We start from the raw sequence: 17722 nt of genomic DNA, 5'->3' as shown, positions 1-17722 counted from the left end.
TATTTTGAACAAAAGCCTTTATAATTGCTTAAAATATTGTGTCTGTTTGCAGGTCATACTTAATGAAATCTTCAAATAATAAAATACTTTATCAGTCAATAAGTGCATCAGTGACCAAATGCCTTTTTCAAACCATTGCTGTTCAAAGATGGATTTGTTTCTCATTTTAATATAAGAACAATTCCATAGTGGAGTATTGTGTGTGATGAAGTTGTGTTTGTAAATTAGTTTCCAGTACAACAACACTTGCTGGTAGGGATGGGTACTGTTCACTTCTAATTCCATGTTTTATGTGTTATATATGTCAATATATTGTGTGTTTGTATTTCGCCAACATGGTAGAATCACATGGGGCTTCACGGTGGCAGAGGGGTTAGTGCGTCTGCCTCACAATACGAAGTTCCTGCAGTCCTGGGTTCAAATCCAGGCTCGGGATCTTTCTGTGTGGAGTTTGCATGTTCTCCCCGTGACTGCGTGGGTTCCCTCCGGGTACTCCGGCTTCCTCCCACTTCCAAAAACATGCACCTGGGGATAGGTTGATTGGCAACACTAAAATGGTCCCTAGTGTGTGAATGTGAGTGTGAATGTTGTCTGTCTATCTGTGTTGGCCCTGTGATGAGGTGGCGACTTGTCCAGGGTGTACCCTGCCTTCCGCCCGATTGTAGCTGAGATAGGCGCCAGCGCCCCCCGCAAAGAAAATGGATGGATGGAATTACTGTCTTTTGTAATATGATGATTGTGTTGTGATTGTTTCATATGTATGTCCCCAGACCTTTATGCAATATAAAAGTGAGAGAAAATGGCTGAATTGTTTGTGGAAGGATGGCTTTGTTTTTCAAACTTACATTCGTGGATAAAACAAAAACTCCTATTATTGTGTTTTAAACATTTTTATGGTTGTTTTTCTTTTTAACATCCCCAAAACAATATCAATATCAATCAAAGTGTTGCGATCTGTGACTCAGATCTTCACATGTTTATTTTTCCATCTTTGTTTCATTCTCTTCTGACCCACTTACTTCCTGTTTAGTCCGTTACCATGGTTACACATTGATTTCACCTGCTCCTCGTTTTCTACACACCTGGTTCTCCTTGATTTCTCCCTATATAAGCTTTCCTCTTTTCTTTGTTCAGTCTCGGATCCTAATTTGCCCACGCGCAACAGTGACGACTCTCGACCTTCATCTTTGTATGAATATTCTCGCTAGCTTTTACGCTAAGCCATTTGTTTTATTCCAGCTCACATGCTGAGGAATTGTTTTTCTGTTTTTGGTTTGCCTTCTCTTTACAGCAGTGTTTTTGTTCCTAGCCTTTTATTATTTAATAAATCCATTTATAACTTACCTTGTTGTGTTCATCGCTTCGACGCATCCCCGGAAGAACCAATCCGGCATTACAATGCCACACAAGCGTCACACAAAGTTTGTCTTTTTAGGCAAAAGCCAATATTGTACATCATCCTACATAGATTTACTTTGCATACATTCATAAAATAAACAGTTTATTTTGTTTCCCAATCACAGAACGAACAAGTGTTGTCTTCAATTGCAATTCAATATCCTAAAAATGATTTTAAGTGGTCAATTCCGGGGTTGTTTTTTTTCCAAAATGAACCCCTTTGCCTTTGGAAGATTGGAAACTTTCAAGTTCTATTTTTTTTAATATACTATTGAAGAAATAGTAAATAATTACAAAAGATGGTATGCTGTAATTAGAATGTTTTTTACAAAAGCCTTTTATTTTTAGTAATTATTTTTATTTGCAGGTTATAGTTAATGAAATCTTCAATTCATAAAATACTTTTCTCACTCAATAAGTGCATCAGTGACCAAATGCCTTTTTCAAACCATTGCTGTACAAAGATGGATTTGTTTCTCATTTTAATGTACGAACAATTCCATAGTGGAGTATTGTGTGTGATGAAGTTGTGTTTGTAAATTAGTTTCCAGTACAACAACACTACTCTAGCCTTGACTGGAGGGCAAAGCAGGTCTAAATAGCAACCGGCCGATTGACAGTCCAGGTGTGGCCAGGTGCCAATCAGCCGCATCTGAGGGGAAACAGCTCTCAGAGAGACAAGCAGGAAACTGAACCAAAATAAGAGCGCTTACAGGAAATAAAAACAAACACAGAGGAAAAAACATAACTAAACTGTCAGTGACAAATTTGACACATTTATTAAAAAAACAAAACTTCTATTTGTTAATATGAAGGTGAAAATGTAACAAAGACCAGCATATGTTTAATTGAACTGTTTACAAAAGTTTACAATTCAGAAACTATTGATAGAAGTGTTTCATGCTTGTATAAGAAATCATATTCAACTTTATATGTTAAAACAAAATGGGAGAAGGAAGGAGGGATAACTACATCTGAGGAAGAATGGACATTAAAAAGGAGATATCAATGGACTTGTAGCAGCTCACCCAAGTGGAGAGTTTGGCTGGGAAAGTTTTATTCCACCTTCTCAGAAGTCTCAGTATGATAACAACTCCCCTGCCTGTTGGACAAATTGTGGGAATCTAAAGGCAAACCACTAGCATGTTTTCTGGGACTGCTCTGCCATAAAGGACTATTGGAAAGAGATACACCAAGCTCTACAGGATATTTTCAAATCACCCCTTGAAAGTAACATTCTGTTTTTCACACATCGCACCTCAGGATTGGCTGAAAAAAGAGAAATACTTCATGAATATCCTACTAGTGGCTTGTAAAAAGAGCATTACCAGGAAATGGATATTACAGGAGAGCCCAACTTTGAAGAAATGGATGGAAATCACAAAGGACATTTATAAAACACAGGAGATAACAGCTTTATCAAAATGATAAACTAGAGAAATGTACTTCATACTGGGAATACTGGCTCCATTATGTCACGCCACATAAGCCTGATTTTATTTTTTCCAATTCGTGATTAAACTGTTATTTTTTTTTTAAAGATGACTCCCTATATGTACATAGTTTTTTCTATTTATTTATTTACTAACTGTTCATATTCTTTCATTTTTTTTATTATTATCGTTATTATTGTTAATATTACTTTGGTTAGTTTTTTTTTCTTTTTTTGCTGATTTTCTGTGAGCGTTTTGCTGGATTTCAGCAGTTTGTTTTGTTTTCTTCATAGAAAAGTTGCTCTGGGTTTTTGTTCTTTTATCAATAAATATCCCTTTTTTCACTGCACGGTGCCACCTCGTTCTTCTGCATCTTAAAAATAACGAAATGATTGTAACTAGCATTCCCAATTTCCAGTTTTTGGTGAACTCTTGTGAAAAATCCACTCTCATGTTACTCTTTATAGTTAATTCATTTTTAAATTAATAAAATACTAACTGAGTCCTGCTGCTAGTTCACTTTTTGTGGTGTCATTTTGCTACCTGTTTAGGAAATGATATCTTCTTAAATATATAAATAATCTTCCATATTGGCAGCTATAGTGATTCATTTATTCAGCAGAGCAATACTGTTAGGAGCTGAATTAGATGGAACCCAAGGATGCAGAGACATATTGTTTGTAGACAAAATGTATTCTTTTATTCTGGGCGCAAGGAGGATGTAGCCACAAAAACATAAAGCGATGGTGGAGCACAAAAACACACCATAAAAACTACTAAGATAAATACCAAAACTAAACCAAAAGCGCTAGTAAAGACTGGGAATAATACTGACAGATAAGATAAAAAATAAAAGAGCAAAGTACAAAAATAAATCTCTAGACGAAGCTAGGAAACATACTTCAAGAATGAAGTAAAACAGAAACACAAAATTATAAACTGAAAGCGTTAGTCGGCGCTGGATAAACAGGCAAACCTGCAAGATGCACGAGCAAAAACAGGAGGGTTTAGCAAGTGAGACGAAAAGGACAGTCATGCGTGAGGAACAGCAGTAACCACAAAGTACCGGCGCTAACGGGCCGTAAGCACCCAGTTAATAAAGGCACGCTAATCTTTGATTGATTGATTGATACTTTTATTAGTAGATTGCACAGTACAGTACATATTCCGTACAATTGACCACTAAATGGTAACACCCCAATAAGTTTTTCAACTTGTTTAAGTTGGGGTCCACGTTAATCAATTCATGGTACAAATATATACTATCAGCATAATACAGTCATCACACATGTTAATCATCATAGTATATACATTGAATTATTTACATTATTTACAATCCGGGGGTGGGATGAGGAGCTTTGGTTGATATCAGTACTTCAGTCATCAACAATTGCATCAACAGAGAAATGGACATTGAAACAGTGTAGGTCTTACAGTAGGATATGTACAGCCAGCAGAGAACATAGTGAGTTCACATAGCATAAGAACAAGTATATACATTAGAAGTACATTTGATTATTTACATTAGGTTATTTATAATCCGGGGAGATGGGATGTAAATGGAGGAGGGTATTAGTAAAGGGTTGAAGTTGCCTGGAGGTGTTGTTTTAGAGCGCTTTTGAAGGAATATAGAGATGCACTTACTTTTACACCTGTTGGGAGTGCATTCCACATTTATGTGGCATAGAAAGAGAACGAGTTAAGACCTTTGTTAGATCGGAATCTGGGTTTAACGTGGTTTGTGGAGCTCCCCCTGGTGTTGTGGTTATGGCCGTCATTTACGTTAAGGAAGAAGTTGGACATGTACTTCTGTATCAGGGAGGTGTCGCGGATTTTATAGACTAGGCTCAGTGCAAGTTGTTTTACTCTGTCCTCCACCCTGAGCCAGCCCACTTTGGAAAAGTGGGTTGGATTGAGGTGTGATCTGGGGTGGAGGTCTAAAAGTAACCGGATTAGCTTATTCTGGGATGTTTGGAGTCTAGATTTGAGGGTTTTGGAGGTGCTGGAGTACCAGGAGGTGCAAGCGTAATCGAAAAAGGGTTGAATGAGAGTTCCCGCTAGAATCCTCAAGGTGTTTTTGTTGACCAGAGAGGAGATTCTGTAGAGGAATCTCGTTCTTTGGTTGACCTTTTTGATCACCTTGGTTGCCATTTTATCACAGGAAAGATTAGCTTCTAGAATGGAACCTAGGTAGGTGATCTCATCCTTCCTGGTGATAACAATGTCACCCACTTTTATAGTGAAATCAATGACCTTCTTAAGTTTGATATGGGACCCAAATAGGATGGATTCCGTTTGACCTAAGTGTATGGATAGCTTGTTGTCAGAGAGCCAGGTGCAAATATTAAGGAGTTCATCACTGAGGATTTGTTCCACCTGTGACTTGTCCTTGCCGGATACCAGCAGGGCCGAGTCATCCACAAACAGGAAGAATTCACAGTGGCATGCTGATGGCATGTCATTTACGTATATTAGGAACAGTAAAGGTCCTAGTATACTGCCTTGGGGGACTCCACAGCTTACTGAGAGGGGAGGGGCACCTCTACCACCTGTTTCTTCCCCTCCAAGTAAGATTGCATCCAGCTTGATGAGGTTTCATCGAATCCGATTGCTCTGAGCTTATCCAACAGCATAGCGTGGTTAACGGTGTCAAAGGCCTTCTGAATGTCCAGCATGACCATGCCGCAGTATTTGCCCGCGTCCACCTCATGTTTGATGTGCTCGCTCAGATAGAGAAGGCATGTGGCAGTGGAGTGCTTAGTTCTGAAGCCGGATTGGAATTTGTACATGAGTTTATTAGTAGCAAGGTATCCATCAACCTGTTCATACACTATTTTCTCCATTACTTTGGAAATGGAAGTGAGAATAGAAACAGGTCGGTAGTTACCAGGTTCTAATTTGCTTCCTTTTTTATAAAGGGGGGTTACTCTTGCTATCTTGAAATCCTTGGGTAACTGGCCTTGTTTGATTGAGAAGTTTATTATATGAGTGATTATTGGGGCAATGGTGGTGGCAGAGTCCATGAGGAATCTGGAGGGGATATTGTCAAGGCCGGTGGTCTTGTTTGGGTGGAGCGCGCTCAATTTATTAAGCACCTCGTTAGCTGAGACCATTTCTAATTTGAAATTGTTGTTGACTACTCCGAGCTTTTTGTAGAAGGCTTTAATGTGTTCTACACCAAAGCGACCAGAATGTTGGGATAGCTTGTTTACGAGAGTTGTGGCTATGCTGGTGAAAAAGATGTTAAGTCTGCTTGCTATCTCTATTTTGTCATTGATATAATTTTTTTTTAAGGATTTAGTCAGGTTGTTTGTTTTATTTCTTAATTTATTGCATTGCTTTTTGAGCGTTGAAAGGAGTGATTTGAGGTTATTATTATTGGGTTGTTTATTTACTTCGGTTTTACACTTTTGGTATTCGAAATATTTTCTGTCCCTGTCTTTTATGGCAGCTAATAGGTCTGGATTGATCCACGGTTCATAGCGGGCTTTGATCCTGACTGTTCTCATGGGAGCTATATAATTTAGTATCGCTAGGAACGCAGTTTTGAAGCCATCCCAAGCATCTTCAACCAGGTTGCTCGTGAGCACAGGGGACCAGTCCCACTCATCTAATTTGAGGTTGAAATTATCACTGTTGTATTTTTTAAGGGATCTGGATTGAGCTGTTATGTGGCCATTGGCTTTAGGTTTACTTATTTTGCGCGTGCAGAAGGTTATATAGTGGTCGCTAAAACCACAGATCATGACCCCACTATTTTTAATATTATGCCGGTCCGATGTGAGGATGAGATCTATGGTTGACTGGGTGGAAACACACACCCGTGTGGGGAGTGTTATTAGCTGGGAAAGAGCATGCAGATTACATAATTTGCTGTAAGATTTGAAGACAGGCGCATCTCTGCGTTGAATATCTGTGTTCAGATCTGCAGTTATAATAATCTCCATGTTTTCTACACCAGCTAAGCACTCCTCCAGGGCACCATAGAAATCACTCTGATTAGGGGGTCTGTATACAGTCCCTATTAGTACCGGCTTAGCGTTAGTGAATTTGATTTCTGCCCACACAGATTCAAGGGTATTGTGCTTGAGATCAGAGCGAGTTATGTATTTAATATCCTGGTGAATATACATACAAACACCACCACCATGTTTATTCCTGTCCTTTCTGATGACCGAGAAGTTTTCTATCTCTATCTCTGAATCAGAAACACTCTCATCTAATTTAGTTTCGGAGAAACACAGGATATTTACCTTATTTTTGTGGAACATTTCTCTGATTTGGTCGAGTTTATTTCCAGAGAGGCTGTTCACATTAAGATGGATGATGTGTAGCCCACCGGAACCAAAGACAACATCAGAGTCCGTTGGAGAGAAGTACTGTCCAGAAGATGGAGGGGTGTTGGTTGTTATTGAGGTTTCTGTGGCAAGACTTGGGGGAGGAAGAGAGGGAGAGTGGCCTATTGTTCGTCGTCCAGGTGATGGGGGAGCGGTGTGGTTGAAGAGGGGGAGGGGGGGCCAGGTAGGAGTGGTGGGGGTAGATGTGCTTTTCGCGGGTTTTGGTGAGGTTGAGAACAAAGACCATGGATCCACGAAGAGACCCCCGAAACCTGTGTAGGCTGTGGGGGGTCCAGGTGACGCGGTGATGACCCTCAAGGTTTCAGGAGAAGTTAGGAGGACCTCCGCGCTGCCGACTTTAATGGTGGCCAGGGAGTCGTCAGAAGCCGTTACGCCGTCCGCCGCTGAGCCGCTGTCCTCACCGGTGTCTGAGCAGTCTTCCTCCATCTCTGGGCCGCCAACCGCACCGATGTTCGGGGTGAAGTCCTCCGTCGTGCCGCCGACCGCTGGATCGCAGGTGAGCTCGTGTGATGGTGAACAAGTAGGAGCTGGCGTAGGTGGACAGCTAATGTTTTTAGCATAGCTCCGACGAGGTCCCGCAGCTACGCTAGCTTCCTCGGCGTCGTTAGCAACAACATTGCTAGGCTTCGCCTTCGACTGTGGATGAGAGAGAGAGTCAATCTGATGTGCAAACAACATCATGAAACTTCAGTATACCACAAATACAACTTGCTTCCGACAAAAAAGTATACACAATTGCTGTCTTCCTCGCTGATGAAACATGATAGCAACATGCATCTGCTAGCTCAGGATCGCCCCCACTTCTCAGTGTGGTGAGTTGGAGTATCAATCAATCAATCAATGTTTACTTATATAGCCCTAAATCACTAGTGTCTCAAAGGGCTGCACAAACCACTACGACATCCTCGGTAGGCCCACATAAGGGCAAGGAAAACTCACACCCAGTGGGACGTCGGTGACAATAATGACTATGAGAACCTTGGAGAGGAGGAAAGCAATGGATGTCGAGCGGGTCTAACATGATACTGTGAAAGTTCAATCCACAATGGATCCAACACAGTCGCGAGAGTCCTGTCCAAAGCGGATCCAACACAGCAATACAGTGCTGAAATCTGTATTTTCAAGGCCTACTGAAAGCCACTACTAGCCACCACACAGTCTGATAGTTTATATATCAATGATGAAATATTAACATTGCAACACATGCCAATACGGCCTTTTTAGTTTACTAAATTGCATTTTTAAATTTCCCGGGAGTTTCTTCTTGAAAATGTCACGGAATGATGACGTGTACACAAGACGTCACAGGTTTATAGGAAGTATGAGCGCTGCACACACACACAGCTAAAAGTTGTCTGCTTTAACGGCATAATTACACAGTATTTTGGACATCTGTGATGCTGAATCTTTTGCGATTTGTTCAATTAATATTGGAGAAGTCAAAGTAGAAAGATAGAGGAGGGAAGCTTTAGCCTTTAGCCACACAAACACACAGTGATTCCTTGTTTGAAATTCCCGGAGGCGAAGCTTTCCTATGGATCAGAGCGGTCAAGCGAACATGGATCCCGACCAAATGTCAACCAGCAGTTTTGGGTGAGAAAATTGTGGTAAAAAGTCGCCACTTACCGGAGATCAGTTGAGCTTGTGCCATCCATACAGCTGCCGTCGACTTCCTTCAAACACTGGCCTCAAGACACCCGTGGACACACCCCTCTGACTATCAGGTAATATTAAACTCACTAAAACACTAGCAACACAATAGAAAGATAAGGGATTTCCCAGGTTTATCCTGATAAATGTGTCTAAAAACATCAGAATCCGTCCCAATGCAATCGCCTTTTTTTTAAAACTTGATTTATTTATTTTTTTTCTAGTCCGTCGCTATCAATATCCTCAAACACAAATCTTTCATCCTCGCTCAAATTAATGGGGACATTGTCGTTTTCTCGGTCCAAATAGCTCTTTTTATTGGAGGCTCCGATTAAAAACAATGTGAGGATTTGAGGAGCCATCACACGGGTGACGTCATTGTCTGCGACTTCCGGTACAGGCAAGGCTTTTCTATTAGCGACCAAAAGTTGCAAACTTTATCGTGGATGTTCTCTACTAAATCCTTTCAGCAAAAATATGGCAATATCGCGAAATGATGAAGTATGACACATAGAATGGACCTGCTAACCCCGTTTAAATAAGAACATCTCATTTCAGTAGGCCTTTAGGTCTTATGATCAAGGAATAATGAGGTCACACTGATATTAGAACATTAATGCTAAGGTTTCATCCAGTAGTGGACCGGTTATGTCTGATGATGATGATGATGATGAAGATGTATCTGTGCAAGTGAACAATTGGATCCACAAGGGACAACAACACTTTCCACAGACTACACACACATCATAAACATCGATCTTCAAAACCTTCAACAATATATTTGAAGAAGACTTTAGAGTTGAAAGTGAAGATGTGATAGTGAAATAAGTACAAATGCAGCAATAAAAACAAGCAACTCCACTCACGATGGCTCTAAAGTTCAGTGATGTGTTGCTAACTTCAGCCTTTTTCTTCTTTGTTGATGTTTTGCAGGAGTTAACATCCATGATGTAATAATGCTGCTCAGTCCACATTTTGTTAACAATTTTATTCATTCATTCTTTTAATTGGATAATAACATCAATAAAAATGCAATGGAAGAAAATGTGTGAACAAAAAACAACTGTAAATAATAAGAAAGAAGTTCTCTCTAAATGCACACAACTTAAAAAGTAATTCCAGAACAACATAGAATAACAGTAGAAGATGAGAGGCACTACTACATACAACATCAAATATTCATTCATATTAAACATGCTGTGTTTTAAAGTACATTTAGCACAATCACTGCTTAAGTGTTTTTAAATCCCTGCAGCTTCCATGACTGTTACACACTTGTGTTTACTGACCTTATTCTTAACCCTGAATGTTTTATCGCACACAGTGCAACTAAACGGTTTCTCTCCAGTGTGTGTTCTCATGTTTCTGGTCATGACAAGCTTTGTGGAGAAACTCTTCTTACAAACAGGGCAAGTAAAAGGTTTCTCTCCAGTATGTGTTCTCATGTGCGTGGACATGTTAAGCTTTCTGGAAAACATCTTCTTACAAAGAGAGCAAGTAAAAGGTTTCTCTCCAGTGTGTGTTCTCATGTGTCTTTTCATTTGTTCATTTATGGAGAATCTTTTGGGACACACTGAGCATGGAAAAGGTTTCTCTCCAGTGTGTCTTCTCATGTGTGTGGTCATGTGTTGCTTTCTGGAGAAACTCTTCTTACAAACAGAGCAAGGAAAAGGTTTCTCTCCAGTGTGTGTTCTCATGTGTCTGGTCATGGCAGACTTAATGGAGAAACTCTTCTTACAAACAGGGCAAGTAAAATGTTTCTCTCCAGTGTGTGTTCTCATGTGTGTGGTCATGTGTTGCTTTGTGGAGAAACTTTTTTTACAAACAGAGCAAGTAAAAGGTTTCTCTCCAGTATGTATTCTCATGTGTCTTGTAAAATCAGTCTTTCGTTTAAATGATTTCCCACATTGAGAGCAGTCAAAGTGTTTGTTGTTAGTGTGATGTCTCGTATCACCTTTGGAGTCATTTTTACTCTCCAAAGGTTTTTGGATGTGGTCACTGTGATCAGAAGAGTGTGACATCATGTGGTCCATGTCTGACAGTGGAGCAAAGATGCTGTCTGGTTCTGACTTTATATCTTCACAATGCTCTCCATCAGCTTCTGTGATGTGTTGACTTACAAGCTCCGCCCCTCTGTTCTCCTCACTTTGACTGTGATGAAGCTGTAAGGACTGAGCTTCATCTTCATCATGAAGCTGCTCCTCTTTAATGTGGGAGGGGGTCTGTAGCTCCTTCTGTCCCACACTGGAGCTCCACTCCTGCTGCTTGGAGGGAATCTCTTCATGACTCTCTGCTGACACCTGCTGGACGTCTGCAGAACATAAAACACAAATGAGGTGTTACTGTATAGAAGTTTGCAGTATTCAAACTATTCACATGTGAGCTAGGCCAAATAGACAGTGATGGGCAAGCGACCTGGAAAATGTAGTAAGCTAAGCTACAAGTTACTCCCAATTAAATGTAGCTAAGCTATCCTCAGAGAATTGTAGCAAGCTACACTACACGCTACACTGCAAAAGTAGCTTGCCACATCAAAGCTACATTTAACAGCATTTCTATCTATTGGCCCACATGTATAATATCAGTGTTAATGTAACTGAGAGTGTACACATGGACCCAGTGAGAGAACTACATGTCTTCAACTCATCACTGAGCTTGTTCCACCACTTAACTCCTAAAACTGTGATACATTTGCATTTTATATCCCTTCTTACTTTACCTATTTCAAAAATCAATATCCCCCGTAAATGATAGTTTTCTCCTCTTAATTGAAATAACCTAAGAATACAAGCTGGAAGACTGTTGCTGTAAACATTTCCACAAACTTCAACACAATATGTTAAATATGGAAAAATAAAAGAATAATATAACTGTGGAGAGGGGCGTGGCCTACGCGTTCCCTGCGGGCGGGGCGTGTGCAGGGGCCGGCCAGGAAGCAGCATACAGGTGAGCAGATACCTCAGCTGGAGCGAGTGATCCAATCACCTGTTCCCTTTATCAGCAGCGTTGGAAATCTTGAGGGGAAAGATGATGAGAGTGACGGAGAGAGAAAGACACACACGGCGAGATACAGTGAACAAACTGGAGAGCACTGGACTGATGCAGTTGCATGTACTGCCATCAATAAAAGTGTAAATCACTGAGACCGAGTGTGGTGATTCCAGCCAAACAACGGGGGATCTGGGACAGAGACCTTCCACAGTGGCGCCCAACTAAGGACGAATCCAGGAAAGAATTCGGCACCAAACCCCTTGGAAGCGCTTGGACAAGTGCTGGCGCAAGTATCAGCAGCAAGTCAGCAACAATCGCGACATGAAACGCATGGTAGAGGGGGAGGATCCTCAAACATTCCTGGACGTGTTCGTGGCGTCAAACAGGTGGCCGGAAGAAGAGTGGGGAGCCAAACTGCTGCCGCTCCTGGTGGGGGAGGCGCAGCGGGCGGTGTTGAGTCTCTCGGCATCTGCCCACCTGCAATACACCAACCTCTGTTAAGCCATCCTGGACCGGATCGGCAGCAGCTGACGCTGATTTAGAGTGATGACGCTGGAGCCAGAAGACCGAGCGTTCGTGTTCGCCTACCGGCTGAGGGACGCAGCGACCCGCTGGCTCCGGCCCAATGGACAGGATCCAGGTGTGCTGGAAAGCATTGTTTTGGAGCGGTTCCTGGACGCCATCCCGGCTAGGACATGAGCGTGGGTGAGATACCACAGCCCCCCGAGCGTAAAAGCAGCGGTGAGGTTGGCGGAGGAACACCTAGCAGTGCAGAGGGAGGCAACCCCGAGGACAGCCGCAGGATCCACCCCAGCACCCCGGCGTCAACTCGCCCCGCGATGGGGGGGTATGGAGCGGGCAAGATCACCCGGGCATAAAGACCAGGTTTTCCTGGTGGCCACACAAACACTTACACACACACACGCAGGCACGCACACACGCACACACACACCACTAACGTTGGGACACGGGTTAACAATAAATCTGATGTGTGCATGTTGCAGGTTCCCAGTGCTGCGGCGAGAGGGCTTCCCTCGCAGAGGGCACCTCAACTTCCAGGGCTGGTGTGCTGGGGGTGCAGACAACCCGGTCACGTGCACAGGGATTGCTCCATGATGGAGGTGGGGCAGGCAATGCGGGTTGTCGAGCCGCCAGCACCCGCCCCCGATCCAGGAGAGACGTGCTACGTCCCGGTAAGAGTACAAGGGGGTACATATCGGGCGATGGTGGACTCGGGCTGTAAGCAGTCCCTGATCCACCAAAACCTGGTTCGACCCGATGGCTTAACATTTGGGGTATGACGAGACACTTAATCGAGTCATGGTCCAATTCTATTGGCCAGGCCTCCGGGCGGATGTGCGCCGGTGGTGCGCAGCCTGGCCAGACTGCCAGCTGGTGAATCCAGCGGCCACTCCACGGGCACCGTTACGCCCATTATCGCTCATAGAGGTTCCATTCAAGAGAATTGTCCCGAGTACACGGGGACATCGTTTTGTTTTAGTCCTGGTGGATTACGCATCGCGGTATCCCGAAGCAAAGCCTTTGCGCTCTATCTCCGCCAAAAGTGTCGCGCAAGCACTGTTTCAGGTCATCTCCCAAGATGGAATCCCAAAAGAGATTCTGACTGACCGGGGCACGTCCTTTATGTCACGCATTATATAAAAGAACTGTACGGATTATTGGGGATAAAAGCGATCCGCACCAGCGTGTACCTGCCACAAACGGATGGACTGGTGGAGAGATTGAATAAAACGCTGAAAACAATGAGCCGTAAATGTATGCACAAGAACAAACATAATTGGGTAAATGGTTGGATCCCCTCATGTTTGCGATGCAGGAGGTACCCCAGGCCTCACTTGGTTTTGCACCGTGTGAGTTATTGTACGGCCGGAGGCCTCGCGGAGTCTTGGACGTCATTAAAGAAAGCTGGGAGGAGGGTCCAAGCTCCAGCAAAAATTAGTTACAGTACGTCCTTGACATGCGAGCAAAACTCCACCAGGTGGGGCACTTGTCACGTGAGAATTTTCTCCGTGCCCAAGAGCGTCAGCGGCGCAAGTATAACCGGGGAACCCAACTGCATAAATTCACACCGGGAGAGAAAGTGCTTGTATTGCACCGCTCGGCCTGAATCGGGCGGTGGAGGCATGTGGAGAGGGGCGTGGCCTACGCCTTCCCTGCGGGCGGGGCATGTGCAGGGATTGGCCACGAAGCAGCAGACAGGTGAGCCGATACCTCAGCTGGAGCGAGTTATCTAATCACCTGGTCCTTTATCAGCAGCGTTGGAGATCTTAAGGGGAAAGATGATGAAAGTGACGGAGAGAGAAAGACACAGACGGCGAGATACAGTGAACAAACTGGAGAGCACTGGACTGATGCAGTTGCATGTACTGCCATCAATAAAAGTGTAAATCACTGAGACCGAGTGTGGTGATTCCAGCCAAGCAAAGGAGGATCTGGGACAGAGACCTTCCACAATAACATTCGCAGACATGTCTTATTTGGCATGTTTTACTTTATAAAGAGAAGCAATGGATTTGGATATTTTTCCCTTTACTGTATTTTTCGGATTATAAATCGCTCCGGAGAATAAGTCGCACCGGACGAAAATGCATAATTAGAGAAGGCATTGATTGATTGATTGATTGATACTTTTATTAGTAGATTGCACAGTTCAGTACATATTCCCTACAATTGACCACTAAATGGTAACACCCCAATAAGTTTTTCAACTTGTTTAAGTCGGGGTCCACCTTCATCAATTCATGGCAAAAAAACACATATAAGCCGCACTAAAGTATAAGTTGTATTTTTTGGGGGAAATGTATTTAAATAAAATCCAACACCAAGAATAGACATTTGATAGGCAATTTAAAATAAACAAAGAATAGTGAACAACAGGCTGAATAAGTGTACGTTATATGAGGCATAAATAACCAACTGAGAAGGTGCCTGCTATGTTAACCTAACATATTATGCTAAGAGTCATTCAAATAACTATAACTTATAGAACATGCTATACCTTTACCAAACTATCTGTCACTCCTAATCGCTAAATCTCATGAAATCTTCTTCCTCGGTGTCGCTTCTAAACAACTCTGCCAACTCGAAAGTAGACAATGTGCGGCTTCCTCTTCTATCGGTACGTCTAGGCACTTATGTGAATAAGATAAATAATATTTTTTGATATTTTACAGTAATGTGTGAATAAGTTTCACACATAAGTCCCTCCAGAGTATAAATCGCACCCCTGGCCAAACTATGAAAAAGAAATGTGATTTTTTAATCCGAAAAATACGGTATATATTCAACATAATTTATTATCAATTATTCTTCCCAATAATTTAGTTTCGTATACTCTATTAATTTCCAATTGATTTAATTTTGCTTCACAATTTGTCCTTGCACCACTTAACACCACAAATTAAGTTTTCTTATCATTTAAATGATAACTTATAAATATCAAAACATTTTTTTAGCTGAATCAACTCAACCTCTATTAACCTCAACACTTCAAGTATTCTCCTGAACAATATACATGTGTATCATCTGCAAACATAATACATTTTAATCTATTAGATACTGAACAAATATCATTTAAATAACGAGCCTTGTGGAACCACACACACACACACACACACACGCATGTATAAATATATTATATATATACAAACCCCGTTTCCATTTGAGTTGGGGAATTGTGTTAGATGTAAATATAAACAGAATACAATGATTTGCAAATCATTTTCAAGCCATATTCAGTTGAATATGCTACAAAGACAACATATTTCATGTTCAAACTGATAAACATTTTTTTTTTTGCAAATAATCATTAACTTTAGAATTTGATGCCAGCAACACGTGACAAAGAAGTTGGGAAAGGTGGCAATAAATACTGATAAAGTTGAGGAATGCTCATCAAACACTTATCTGGAACATCCCACAGGTGTGCAGGCTAATTGGGAACAGGTGGGTGCCATGATTGGCTATAAAAGCAGCTTCCATGAAATGCTAAGTCATTCACAAACAAGGATGGGGTGAGGGTCACCACTTTGTAAGCAATTTGTCGAAAAGCTTTAGAACAACATTTCTCAACGAGCTATTGCAAGGAATTTAGGGATTTTACCATCTACGGTCCGTAAAATCATCAAAAGGTTCAGAGAATCTGGAGAAACAGTCCTGTCGCATGTGTTACATTTGTCCGATATTTAAATGTTTTTTAGTAAAATAAAGCCACACTTTCGACCGTCGACGCCCGATATCCATGCTTGACTGACTCGCTCGGCTACATAGGCTCGGCTATGCTAACACTTCCGGCGGTGGGCGCTTCTTCGTTGGTGTTCAGCGGCTTCTTCTTCCGGGTCGGCGGACATATCATTTGTTTCCGGTCGGCGGACTGGGTATCGAAACTAGGAATCGAAATTTAAACTTTTGAACAATTCCGGGAGAATCTGAAAGTTAGTCCCGGTTCCAATCGATACTCGATACCCAACCCTAGTCACGGGGGCAGCAGCCTAAGCAGGGAAGCCCAGACTTCCCTCTCCCCGGTCACTTCGTCCAGCTCTTCAAAGGGAATCCCGAGCCGTTCCCAGGCCAGCCGGGAGACATAGTATTCCCAACGTGTCCTGGGTCTTCCCCGTGGCCTCCTACCGGTTGGACGTGCCCTAAATCCTGACCAGATGCCCGAACCACCTCATCTGGCTCCTCTCCATGTGAAGAAGAAGCAGCTTTACTTTGAGTTCCTCCCGGATGACAGAGCTTCTCACCCTATCTCTAAGGGAGAGACCCACCACACGGCGGAGGAAACTCATTTCAGCCGCTTGTACCCGTGATCTTATCCTTTTGGTCATGACCCAAAGCTCATGACCATAGGTGAGGATGCGAACGTAGATCGACCGGTAAATTGAGAGCTTTGCCTTCCGGCTCAGCTCCTTCCTCACCACAATGGATCGGTACAACGTCCGCATTACTGAAGACGCCTCACCGATCCGCCTGTCGATCTCACGATCCCCTCTTCCCTCACTCGTGAACAAGACTCCTAGGTACTTGAACTCCTCCACTTGGGGCAGGGTCTGCCCCCCAACCCGGAGATGGCATTTCACCCTTTTCCGGGCAAGAACCATTAACTCAGACTTGGAAGTGCTGATTCTCATTCCGGTCGCTTCACACTCGGCTGCGAACCGATCCAGTGAAAGCTGAAGATCCTGGCCAGATCAAACCATCAGGACCACATCATCTGCAAAAAGGAGAGACCTAATCCTGTGGCCACCAAACCGAAACCCCTCAACGCCTTGACTGCGCCTAGAAATTCTGTCCATAAAAGTTATGAACAGAATCGCTGACAAAGGACAGCCTTGACGGAGTCCAACCCTCACTGGAAATGTGTTTGACTTACTGCCGGCAATGCAGACCATGTTCTGACACTGATCATACAGAGAGTGGACCGCCACAATAAGACAGTCCGATACCCCATACTCTTTGAGCACTCCCCACAGGACTTCCCGAAGGGACACGGTCGAATGCGTTCTCCAAGTCCACAAAGCACATGTAGACTGGTTGAGCAAACTCCCATGCACCCTCAAGGACCCTGCCGAGAGTATACAAAGCTGGTACACAGTTCCACGACCAGGATGAAAACCACAGTGTTCCTCCTGAATCCGAGGTTCGACTATCCGGCGTAGCCTCCTCTCCAGTACACCTGAATAAACCTTACCGGGAAGGCTGAGTAGTGTGATCCCACGTTAGTTGGAACACACCCTCCGGTCCCCCTTCTTAAAGAGAGGGACCACCACCCCGGTCTGCCAATCCAGAGGTACCGCCCCTGATCTGATCCGTACCATACACGGTGTTGACATTGCACTGCTTCCCCTTCCTGAGGCGGCTGAAGGTGGTCTA

General features: G+C 43.0%; 2 protein-coding genes across 5 annotated transcripts in view; one reads left to right on the top strand and one right to left on the bottom strand.

The window, feature by feature from the left end:
• LOC133546752 (gastrula zinc finger protein XlCGF57.1-like) overlaps positions 1 to 17722 on the top strand; it is a 732377-nt gene that overhangs the window by 47723 nt on the left and 666932 nt on the right. The window contains exons 3-4 of one of the 3 annotated variants that reach the window (XM_061892570.1): positions 12835 to 13023; positions 14108 to 14243. The exons of 1 other annotated variant lie outside the window; for it this stretch is intronic. In XM_061892570.1, the coding sequence (XP_061748554.1) occupies positions 12835 to 13023; positions 14108 to 14238 (320 nt within the window). In that variant the 3' untranslated portion in view covers positions 14239 to 14243. Of the gene's footprint in view, positions 1 to 12834; positions 13024 to 14104; positions 14244 to 17722 lie in introns of those variants that run through there. One more of the 3 variants, XM_061892568.1, reaches the window with a different exon arrangement.
• Positions 1 to 17722, bottom strand: part of LOC133546754 (gastrula zinc finger protein XlCGF52.1-like) — a 111284-nt gene that overhangs the window by 38686 nt on the left and 54876 nt on the right. The window contains exon 3 of one of the 2 annotated variants that reach the window (XM_061892573.1): positions 9941 to 11150. The exons of the other annotated variant lie outside the window; for it this stretch is intronic. Within the exon in view, the coding sequence (XP_061748557.1) occupies positions 10081 to 11150 (1070 nt within the window). The 3' untranslated portion in view covers positions 9941 to 10080. Of the gene's footprint in view, positions 1 to 9940; positions 11151 to 17722 lie in introns of those variants that run through there. 2 annotated transcript variants of the gene reach the window in all.

This window comes from Nerophis ophidion, unplaced genomic scaffold, assembly GCF_033978795.1.
Source record: "Nerophis ophidion isolate RoL-2023_Sa unplaced genomic scaffold, RoL_Noph_v1.0 HiC_scaffold_42, whole genome shotgun sequence".
Lineage (NCBI taxonomy): Eukaryota > Metazoa > Chordata > Actinopteri > Syngnathiformes > Syngnathidae > Nerophis > Nerophis ophidion.
Note: the sequence above shows the minus strand (reverse complement) of the source record. Positions and strands in the feature narration are given on the sequence as shown.